Here is a 12,543-nt window from a genome sequence, read left to right as displayed (position 1 = left end):
AACAATGGTCAGAGGGTTTTTGTGGCCATTTTTAGCTCCTTTGTCTCAATGGAGTTTTAATCACCGCTATTGGCTGTGAAAGCAAGATTTTGTCTGATTTTATGGGCTTGTATAGTGTTGTAGAATTACATTGCTATAAGCAACAAGTTGACATACAGATGTTGTAGTATTTTTTGTGGATCTATCGTTTTTTATGTGTATTGTTCACCGTATATTAAATGTCATCAAAAGTTGGCCACAGGTCAAAATTTAAAGGTGTCAAAAATGGCTCGAATTGCTTCGAGAAAAGTATGGTACGGCCGTACCATACTTTCCGTTTCTGTTTCTTTTTGACTCGACTTGGCGGAGGCACTCCTGTGCCTCCAGATAATTTAAAAAAAAAAGTGTGTGTGTGTCAGCTACGACGCACGATTGGAGTTTACTCCTTACGAATGATAATTATGATATATATCGAATAGAAAAAAGGGTAGGTAAATGAACGCATCTGCTAAAATGATAAGAGAAACAAACATATATCTGTAATTATTCGGATTATTTATATTACTTCAATAATGCGTATTACATAAAGTATGTTACAAAATAATATAAAATAGCGCCATCTAGTGGCAAGTTTTATAAATTGTAAGTTTGCAAGTTAATCAATCTATGTATTTTGGTTCCAAATATTATAATGGTAACTTAATATAATTGTTTATATTAAAGTAAATTTTAATATAATATAATTATTTATATTTAAAACAATGTTAAACGTTTTATAACTAAAACTTAATAATTATAATTTCTTTGCCATCTATAAAATATCCTTGTTGCAATTTACGGATGAAATTTATATGAGACTCAATAAACATGTTATTATATCGCACCTACGGTGCAATAACGTCACTTATACAACTGACGTGATTTTTCAGGAGAAGAGTTTGAAAGTTCAACATCCAATTACAATGTATAGTTATTTTTGAATAAAAAATTAAATTTATAATACTTATATTACAACTTTAATCTTTATTTTAACATAACAGCGAAAACTCAACTCATTATTATATCGGAAATATAAAAGTTTTTAAATTATTACCCCCGCAGAAGTGACGTTATGGATCTAGAAAATATTAAATCGGTCAATTGTGTCATAACAAATAAAACACATCATCGTGCATTTTCTAAAATATTTATTAAATTTAACATACTTTCTTAACTTTATTAATCAGACTTATAATGACAGACTTTTTACTACTTATTAAACTTGAACAATCGTCCCGAATCAGATCAACTAGGGGAGAACATTATCATTGCACTTACCTATTCATTAAACTTAACTATTTATTACTCTTTTTTAATCACAGTCATTGTACCCGTTTTTATATCTAACTAATTTAAAATAATAATAGGTATCAAATACAAGTCTTTTTACTTATCCTATATAAAAAAAAGTTTATTCTTAACGTAGCATCATAGGCTTTGTAAAAGATAAATAAGAAATAAATGTTAAATTAAATTATTATAAAAGCTTGCATAGTATCTTGGCACAAGGTTATCCTCCAATAGTTGCAGTAAATCACGCTTTTTACGCTCTGAAATTGGTATTTTGTTGTTATAAGCTGCCTTCAAATCAATTTCCTCTATTCTTCGATTGCCTCTATTGCCACGTAGTTTTTTCGGTTGAACAATAGCTTTAGCTTCCTCCCAATTGATAGTTTTGTATGTAGTTCTATATTGGTAATTTTCAGAATTTTTAGTAAATTTAATACCTTTGATATCGCCGGTCTTGATAACACAATCATTAACATTTTTTGCCATATTAAAGTTCATGTTCTCTTCAAGGGATTTCAAATCGAAGAAATCGTTAAAATTCATTTCATTTACCACAAACGGTTTACCAGTTTTTTTGGCTCCACGAATTAGGGAAATGTATTGATCGGGTACATAAATACATCCAGCATTTTTGGCTCTAGACACAGATTTTTCAATAACGGAGTGAGCTGCATCACCTTCGTTTTGCGTGTGACCTCGAATTAAGAAGTTGTGTTGAATGGAGTTAATATTTAAGCGATTCACTGCATAATAGTACATTGCAAAAACAAACCTATTTTTTTGCTGACCACAGCAATTGTCAGAATATATAACAACATCGCAGCCTGGTTTTTCAAATGCAATCTGCTCTAAGTATTTAAACACACACGATCCTATTTCAATGGCTCCTCGATTAGCCAACCCCTCATGCCAAAAATAACAGGTTGTTTCTTGTTTGTTTGCATTCGATATAGTTAAATTATAACAATTCAGTCTTGATTTGTAGTAAAATGAGCTTGATTTGCCAACAGGACATGGTAACACCGCTTGTAAGTCATAGGTGAAAACAACTGTGTTGTTTTCAGGTTCATGACATCTTTTCATATCCCTGTCTTTCTCATGTCTACTTAAGCCTTTTTCCTCTTGATGCAACTTAAAACTATCCCGTAATTTATTTTTTTCTTCTTCAGAGGCATTTTCGTATGCTTCACACTCATCGCACCGATCTTTTTTGGGTTTGAAAAATCCAATATTAAAATCTTGGTTAAAAATCCGTGAGTAAGCGTCGTAGTTCACAATAGGCTTGTTATGTTGTTTCTGAATTTTACAGTAATTTCTATGTAATTCTGCCACCGTCAAGCCCCCATCAATGTATTGTCTGCTAGTACTAGCCCTGAGATAGTGACTTTCAACCTTTGGAATTGACTCGATATGATCCTTTACTGCTTGTATAACTTCAGGTTGCAATTTACATTGTTTTCCGTGTTTTCCTCGTTGATCAGGCGGAATAAAACCATCATTCTGAGCTTTGCCATCGATAACAGTTCGTATGATCCGTTGTGTGATACCCAAAGTGTTAATTAGAAAAGTTTTACAAACGCGGATGTCCTTATTCTCATTAAGCAAGTAATATGCAGTATTTTCTTTTCTGTCGTACTTTTTGTCAGTCTTTATGCGGCGATAAGCACATTTCAAAGTTCTTGTACAAGCGTTTAAATAATCCCGTTTTCTCTCTATACTTTCCAACTTCCAGTAAGACTCAAAGATTTCTATCCTCTTTTGTTCAGTAAACTTAGCAGCACAAGACAAACGACATTTGGAGGTACATGTAGGTCCCATTGTTTTACCTTGATTAAGTTTTTTGCTCTTTACTGAGATATACGCTTGACCAGAGTTTTTCAATTGCTTGGCAACATTTTTTTTCCAGGTTTTTGGATTACGCGTACGCTTTCTGCCTCTCGGCTTAGTGATAGATTGCGCTGGTTGCTCGTGTATAAGATTCTCGTTATAAGAAATATTGTTTTCTACAGAAGTATCACTAGAGCTACTACTAGAGCTACTGCTGGAACTGCTACTGGAGCTACTGGTTGAAGACGATCTTGAACGTGGGCCAGGCCTGTATTCATCTCCTGAATCTGTGCCGGAAAAATCGGCCGTTTGAACGTCATCACCCTTTTCTTCATTCATTTCATTAGCCGCAAATAAAAAAGACGGAGAGTTACCTTGCTTCTCTAAATAATAATCATCCTGCTCTGAGATTGTGGGGTGGGGTTGTGGAGTTGTGGGGTCATCTAGTATGGATGGTGATACTTGAACCTCGGAATCCGTATTACGACACAATATACTTTTTGGTTCTGAACATGGTAACCTTGTAGAGTTGGCTGGGTTTTGCACTTCAATCGACTTTTCACTGCCATTTGAAAGTGCAAGCAGCACAAGATTTTTGCTACGTTGGTTCATTCTAAAAAAAAAATAACATTAAATTGATAATAAACAGGTAATAAATTATAGACTATTTTAATCAATATTGTGATTAGAATCGCCGCATTAAAATTAATCATGTCGGAACAAATCATCATCATAAAAAAAAACAAATAAATATTTTTAAATATTAACCAACAACATTAATCCTAAGTACCTACTATAAATACTGGAGCAATATTGTCACTCATGTTTAACTTTAAAACCATAAAATACAAAAATTGGAGAAACAATGTCATTACTTCACAAAAGTGTCATTATTGCTCCAAAAACATAAAAATAAATTGTCACAATTACCTTAGCGACGTTGTAGCTCCAAGGGGCTTCTTCTCGTGCGGGGGGCCGCGCGCAACTGACCAATGAAACGTTGTTTCTCCCAGTGCCGTCCAGACTCGCGCCAAAAACGTACGACACTAGTGCCCTCGCAATGAAACTATGCGTACTACACAAGTGACAGTAACGCACCGAGTAAAGAGGTGGATTAGAAGTATTTTCTCATACTCAGTTCAGTTTTGACAAAAAATTGCATAAGTGACGTTATTGCACCGTAGGTGCGATATGTAATTTGGATTGTTTCTGAATGTTTTATAATTCTAGAATTCATTTAAAACGTATTGCTAATTTTATATAACTTATTTTGAACATAATTCATTAGCAATAATACTGTAATAAATATTAAATAATACTGTTTTGATTTTGCCCGTTTATCGTTGATAGATGGTGCTGATCAATAATGCATCCATTTTTATAAGTTAAATTAATATATCAGTAACTTACAAAAGCCTCTTTATGTTAAAAACTTATTTTGCTAATATTATATCTTATTCAATTGCTTACTGATTTTATATGTTACTCTTCTTTAAAAACGTTCATAAAAGATTGTTAATCATATTATGGCGCCAATGTTCATATTTTTCACAGTGTTTATAAATGATCAAACCTATAACTTAATTTATGCAAAAATGTAAACAAATTAGTTAATGACGTTTTAATGTTTTATATATTGCTAATTATTGGAGTTTACTCCTTAAGAAACGATTTGAGTTATAAGGCCCGGTACGGAAATTTTATGAGGAGTAAAATCAAGTGTAACACGAAAAGTTGAGGCGTAACGGAAACCAAAATATGAATCAAGAGTGCTTTTATTAATTTAAAATACAGTAAGTTCAAATTCCATATGAAAGTAATTATTACAATAAAAAAAAAGTGTGTGTGTGTCAGCTACGACGCACGATTGGAGTTTACTCCTTACGAATGATAATTATGATATATATCGAATAGAAAAAAGGGTAGGTAAATGAACGCATCTGCTAAAATGATAAGAGAAACAAACATATATCTATTCGTGTTACACTTGATTTTACTCCTCATAAAATTTCCGTACCGGGCCTTATAACTCAAATCGTTTCTTAAGGAGTAAACTCCAATAAACTCCAATATTTCAATTAAAAAGTACGCCACAGACGTATTTTTATAGTGAGAATTAAATTACAATTACACATTTACCCGCGCCGCTGCTATACTACAGAAAAAGATGTGACTGTAGTGTGAAAATGCAAACCCGTCAACGTAGAAAATCAGCAAAAAAATAATTCTGTAAATCAAAATTTCAATCTAAAAATTTTGTAGAATGTAGCGTGCTGTGTAAACAAACATTAACTTTTCGAGGCCCCTCTAATGATGGAGGTACTGGACAGGGATGCTCTGTGCCCTACCGGTACAGACAGAATAAATAACTGTGGTTAGTCGAGTATAATATTTACCATCAGATGAACTGCGTACTCTACTTAGTACTAGAGTATGCTATATTTGTTACATTTGCTACAACTATATAAAAATCGAGCATTACAATTGTCCACAGATGCAAAATAACAGGCGTGACGTGCAGCTGCGAGGCGCGCGACATCTTCTGGTGCCAGCACGTGGTGGCGCTCGCGCTCTACCGCATCCGGAATGCGGATTCCGTGCGGTTGCGCGTTCCGATATCGGGTGAGCTGCTATATCAGATAGACTGATATCAGTAAAACTAACATAACTTCGTCTACAAAGTATCTTTTAGTAAATGATACCTATTTATTTTTAGTTGTTTTATAGACTTACGGTCTTATTCATAAAAAGTTATAGCACACTTATAACGTTGCTATAGTACGATTGTCAAAAAGTGTTATTCATAAACGCATTTTAGGCACTAAACCGTTCTATAAACCTTCTATAACTTATAGAGGCCAGAACCCTACTATAACAGTGATATAAGGCAAAGATGGCCGACTCTCAACAGCTGATTCGTGATTACTAACCTAATTTGACAATACGTTTTTAATAAATTATGTCAATGTCCATTTTGTATACAAACTTGAAATATTTTATTTTAATATCCGATAAATAACATTATTATATCTCTATTTTAAATTACAATGCAAAATTTTACAAAGCTTAGATTATTAAAAATCTAGAAAACCGTCCACTTCGAAGAACATTGCACCAAAGAGTGATCTGTTTTCATTAGACTATAGGAAGCGTTATCGCTTTAATAAATCGACAGTAAATTTAATAATTGATCTCGTACGTAATGATCGTAAATTAGATCGCAGAGGACCTGGTACACCTTCTGAAATACAGGGTTTACTGCTATGAGATATTGCGAATGTTTACAAAACGAAACTTAATTGAATTTAACTTTATATAAAACATTAATATCCAACCAATTTTCACTCCTTTATCTTTTAACAACTTTTGCTTCACATCCCATTTTAACAAATAAAATATTTTTAAATTCGCGGTATTTACAAATACAATGACACTGACATGTGATTTGGTTTTATCGACAACCCATTGACAAGAATGTCAAGACAGAATATTTTTTAGTAAGAAATAATGTCATTTAATGATGTTTATCTATGGATATTCGTCAATTTGTTCGCCGAACTTCACTATAATGGCAACATTTTCATTTATAGTTGACTTTAGCGACACATTAGTTATAGAAGGTTTATGGAACGTTTATGAATAAGCAATTTTATAGAACGTTTTATAAGCTTATTGAACACTTTAACTAATGAGTGCTTAAAACCTTCTATAAGCATTTTTTATGAATAAGACCGTTAGAGTAAATGTTTCACATATTACTTAAATTATGTTGTGCAGTCGAGAAAATATGGTGAAAAACCAAATATTCATAATATTTCGTTTAACTTACACTGGTCAAAGGTCACGTTGAAAATATATATCTACGGTCTTATTCATAAAAAGTTATAGCACACTTATAACGTTGCTATAGTACGATTGTCAAAAAGTGTTATTCATAAACGCATTTTAGGCACTAAACCGTTCTATAAGCCTTCTATAACTTATAGAGCCCAGAACCCTACTATAACAGTGCTATAAGGCAAAGATGGCCGACTCTTAACAGCTGATTCGTGATTACTAACCTTATTTGACAATACGTTTTTAATAAATTATCTCAACGTCCATTTTGTATACAAACTTGAAATAATTTATTTTAATATCCGATAAATAACATTATTATATCACTATTTTAAATTACAATGCAAATTTTACAAAGCTTAGATTATTAAAAATCTAGAAAACTGTCCACTTCGAAGAACATTGCACCAAAGAGTGATCTGTTTTCATTAGACTATAGGAAGCGTTATCGCTTTAATAAATCGACAGTAAATTTTATAATTGATCTCGTACGTAATGATCGTAAATTAGATCGCAGAGGTCCTGGTACACCTTCTGAAATACGGGGTTTACTGCCATAAGATATTGCGAATGTTTACACAACGAAACTTAATTGAATTTAACTTTATATAATTATATCAATATTACATAAAACATTAATATCCAACCAATTTTCACTCCTTTATCTTTTAACAACTTTTGCTTCACATCCCATTTTAACAAATAAAATATTTTTAAATTCGCGGTATTTACAAATACAATGACACTGACATGTGATTTGGTTTTATCAACAACCCATTGACAAGAATGTCAAGACAGAATATTTTTTACTACGAAATAATGTCATTTAATGATGTTTATCTATGGATATTCGTCAATTTGTTCGCCGAACTTCACTACAATGGCAACATTTTCATTTATAGTGGACTTTAGCGACACATTAGTTATAGAAGGTTTATGGAACGTTTATGAATAAGCAATTTTATAGAACGTTTTATAAGCTTATTGAACACTTTAACTAATGAGTGCTTAAAACCTTCTATAAGCATTTTTTATGAATAAGACCGCTAATTTATAACGTTTTTCTTCGCATACTTCATTTAGGTGGTGAATTGTTGAATTATCAAAACTTGACTGAACTTTTGACTTAAAAAACTGACTTAAAAACATCCGAAAATTTATTTCAAAAGTTCTAAAGAGGAAACAAAATTATGATTATGATTTTTTTACTACTGCATTTGTTAGGACTTATGACACAACAATGTCATACATCGAATATATATTACCTAATCTTAACACACGAATCCATTGTTTCCAGAAACGCTCCTCCAAATGGACCGTCAGCAGCTGCAGAAGTTCGTGCAGTACCTGATAGCGGAGCACCACACCGAGGTGTTGCCGACGGCGCAGCGCCTGGCGGACGAGGTGCTGCAGGCGCGCTCCGCCATCAACAGGATCTGCGGGGCGCCTGATCCCACTGCGGGGCCGCCGCCTGATGCGCATCATGCTTGGCACTTGGATGAGCAACAGGTGGGATATTCTATGTGTGAAGTGGAAGGAAAAGATAGGGATAGCCTAGTGGTTAAGAAACTCGGCCCCTCGATCGAGGGGTTTTTGAAAGTTATGTGCATATTAGAAATTAATTATAACTTGATTTAACGATGAAGGAAAACATCGTAAGGTAACCTGCATACTTGAGAAAACTTAAAAAGTTTTCAAAGATTTGTGAAGTCTACCAATTCGCACGATTACTTTCATCATCATCAGCATCATTAACCCATTATTGTCCCACTGCTGGGCACGGGTGTCCTCACAGAATGTGAAGGATTAGGCCATAGTCCACCGCGCTGGCCAATTAGACGATACGCGATTTTTTATTTCTTATTGACGATTTTTCAAACCAATTCATGGATCATGGTCACGGCAAGTTTCGGTTGAAAACCGCATGTGCATCGTGAACCCTTTACATATTAAAATAAAATCTTATATATTTTTACATTACAAAGAAGAATACATTATTCATGATCAACGATACCTTACATAACATTCCCTAGCACTTAAATTATGCTGAAGCCTTACTTATAGCTTTAATAGGCTTCTATCCGCAACGATTGCTATCAGGCGTGTGGTCCACTGCACGCTATGTTGCATGTATTTATAGCAAGGTTTTATACCTCATCGACGATTTATGTATGTAACGCACGGTGTATGAAGGTGTGTTGGGTATAAGGGATTGTTTATTATTACGTAATCATTTATTATTATTGGTGTTTTCGATTTGATTAATTTTGAGTACACATTGATGAATTGATCTAGATGGTGGTTACAATTTTAATTTTTCATGTCCGTTTACAATTAAATTTCGATTATTATCAATTTATTTCTAAATATTCATTTATAGAGTAGAAGCATTTTCTTTGAAGCCATATTCTTAGTTCCTTTTTAAATCCATTGTACGGCAATTCTTTAAAGGAGTCAGGAAGCTTGTTAAACATTTTTATAGCCATTTGATACACATTTCTTTTATACAGTTTTAGGTTGCATTTGGGCAGAACTAACCTATACTTATCCCTAACAGGTCTACATGACTCTTCTGCTTTAGTTTAAAAATACCATGGATATTTATATATTACATTGATTGAAGTGATTTGGATGGTGGTTACATCAGCATTTTTTTCTATTTTTTTTGCAATAATTCAAGTAACTTTCAATGTATACCTACGTAAGCTTAGAGGATGAGGAAAGAGTTTTGCTTACTTTCGCTAACAAAGATGGCGACTGTAGTCGTCCTTTATTAAAAGTACAGTGAGACGAGCATTCAATCCATCTGATGGTTATTTATTTCCGCCCGTGGACAACTCTTAGGGGCTAATATGGTCACCTCATATATAACATTATCAATGTAATCAAGTGAAATGCGGGAACTTCTCTACGCTAGAAATATCTGTGAGAGGGGTATCTCATTCCAACTATTCTGGTACTATAATTTAAATAGCAAATGATACAGTATCTACAATTGAGATTTCTGTTTGTTTCAGGTGTGCGAGCAGGTGCGCGCGTACTTACTACAGGGAACTTACTACAATGCAAATAAGCAACTTAATTCATTATTTTCTAAGGTAACGTTTTGTCACATTATTTCTAGATATTTATATTTATGTATTTTAAACTGTTTTCTCTCATAAAGTTGTAAGATTAGTGGGTTACCTTGACACATTTAATTTAGTGTCTGCTTCAAAATTGCATTACCAAATTCTTACAAATTTTGAAAAACATGAATCAATAGTAATAAAGTCCAAGCCATTTACTAAAAGTCAGAATCTTTAAAATGTGTCAATTATTTATATTTCAACTTCCGTAACTTATTTTCTAACTGCAATAATTATGTAGCTATAATTTTAAACAACATTTTGAAATTTGATGTAATTCTGATTTTCAAAATTGCAGGTACGCGAAATGCTTCGAGCGCAGGACTCCAATGGTCCCCGGATGTTAATGCTGATGACGGAGCAGTTCCTCTCGGACCCGCGGCTGCTGCTGTGGCGCAACCAGAACACGCCCATGACGGAGAAGTGCCGGCAGCTGTGGGAGCAGCTGGGCGCGCTGTGGGTCAGCATCGTGCTGGACCCGCGCAGCTCGCACCAGCGGCTGCAGTGGCGGCACCTGCTGGAGAAGTGGTCCGCGGTGGAAGTCTGCCCGACGGAAGACCCGGACTATCGGTCGTTTCCTTTGGTAAGTTATGTGTACACATTAGTGTTAAAGATAGTGGAACTCTTTCTGCCTAATAACAGCAGTGTTAGGCGTTGCTGTGTTCCGTTTTGAAGGGTGTGGTAAGGGAGACATACTTTTTCGAGGCGTTCCAGCTTAGTCCTCAGGGGTAGCAGCGCGTCTGTGGCCCACCTCAGGTAGGAATATCTAAACCTATCTGGGTTTGATTACAGATGTTCATGGACGGCAGTAGCCACTTACCATCAGGTGGACTGCATGCTCGTCTGCTACTCCTATATTATAAGAAAAAAAACTCTCCATGTTGTGTCTGGAGAAGTACCGCTACGGCTATTTCAGATAGAAAGGAATAATAGCGCATCAAACACTACTGTATTCCATTTTGAACTACGTGGTAATCTACATGGAAGTCTGAATTTCCTTACCTTTTCTCTAGTTGTCAGAATTGGTGACGCATTTATGATAGAACTTAGGTAAGGCAATTTTATCTGGGTTGATGACAGATTTCCACGATTTAATACTGTCTAAAGATTGATGTTGAGGACATAGACTCAAATTCTATATTCTAGTCCAACTATAGAAATGTAATTTATTTAAAATAAAAGGTTCAAATTTTCTCCACGATACAAAATTATGCTAAGTGTATAAACTTGAACTAAACTTTGAAAAAAATGTTGCATTTAAAATTTTCATCTCATCTTTCATTGTATATACCAAATCATCCCTAATAGCAAAGAGATATCTTTTATGTGCAGCTGTTTAAAATATCCTCATCTCTTTCAGTACGCGAGAGAACGAGAGAGAAACGAGAGGGACCGCGACAGAGATCACAGGGACCGCGACAGAGAGAGACACCGCGATAGAGACGAGCGGGACAGAGAGAGGCTGCGGGAACGAGAGGAGAGAGACCGGTGAGTTTACTAAAATTGCTTATTTTTATTTATAGGGTTTTAGGCTTCTTCAAACGAAATCGAGTAGTGTTGTGATCAATTTCGATATTCAACATGAAATTTTGAAAATAAAAAAAAAATAGAAAATGTATTTGTAATAAAAAAAATAGCAATTTGTTTAGTCATAATCGGTTCCAATAAGAGCCCAAAAAATTTTCACATTTTTTAATTACAATTATTGGTATATTTATTTACTTGGTAAATACACTTCTGTTAATTATGATATTTTTATTATTTACAGTGAAAGACATAGAGAAAGGCAAAGGCGAGAAATGCATTCCCATTCAGAGAGTTCAGACGACGAATCTAGACCTAATAAGTAAGTACAACTTGATAAAGTAAGAAACCCATTTATCAATTACAAAAAATATCTTGTAAAATGTAAATTGTCATGCAGAATACGCCAGTGGTGTCATTTTGGTGTTGATTAAATTGTTGTTATATGTTAATACGTATAACAACAATTTAATTGTTTATGTATTGTGTTGTTTAATTGTAATTAATTTTCAGTTATGAGCGTGAGTACAGACGAGCGAGCAAAAGACTGAGGCTACACAACCAGAGGCCAGCACCGCAGTTAACACCGCGGACAGTGTTCCACAAGTGAGTAACTAGCTTTACATTACCAGCCCTTCCCACCCCACCCCCAAAGTATCTAGCAAATCTAATGACTTCGCCCAATGGCGAAGTAAGTCACTTACTTTATAAAGAAATTTTGTACCGTAATCCTTCAGGGATGTAATTTGAAAGCTAAGCTGAGATAAGATTTTTTTTTAAAACTTTGAAAAAGGTCGCCGAGATTTCCATTTGTTATACTGACAGACAAAAATTCGAATGCAGCAGCCTTGACATACAAGTTCCCGGTTCAATCTCTAGTTAAAAAATCCAAAATTGTAGTGGTTCTAGTATGAAATGA

General features: G+C 34.2%; 1 protein-coding gene across 1 annotated transcript in view; it reads left to right on the top strand.

The window, feature by feature from the left end:
* LOC140752068 (zinc finger SWIM domain-containing protein 4) overlaps positions 1–12,543 on the top strand; it is a 97,122-nt gene that overhangs the window by 70,093 nt on the left and 14,486 nt on the right. Inside the window, exons 3-9 of the mRNA XM_073086214.1 lie at positions 5,630–5,757; positions 8,270–8,481; positions 9,990–10,070; positions 10,399–10,683; positions 11,461–11,588; positions 11,869–11,946; positions 12,138–12,230. Of these exons, the coding sequence (XP_072942315.1) occupies positions 5,630–5,757; positions 8,270–8,481; positions 9,990–10,070; positions 10,399–10,683; positions 11,461–11,588; positions 11,869–11,946; positions 12,138–12,230 (1,005 nt within the window). The remainder of the gene's footprint in view (positions 1–5,629; positions 5,758–8,269; positions 8,482–9,989; positions 10,071–10,398; positions 10,684–11,460; positions 11,589–11,868; positions 11,947–12,137; positions 12,231–12,543) is intronic.

Source organism: Epargyreus clarus, unplaced genomic scaffold, assembly GCF_041222505.1.
Source record: "Epargyreus clarus isolate Ecla_fem2 unplaced genomic scaffold, WU_Ecla_fem_2.2 ptg000024l, whole genome shotgun sequence".
Lineage (NCBI taxonomy): Eukaryota > Metazoa > Arthropoda > Insecta > Lepidoptera > Hesperiidae > Epargyreus > Epargyreus clarus.
The sequence above is the reverse complement of the archived record's forward strand: the minus strand, read 5'-3'. Positions and strand labels throughout refer to the sequence as shown.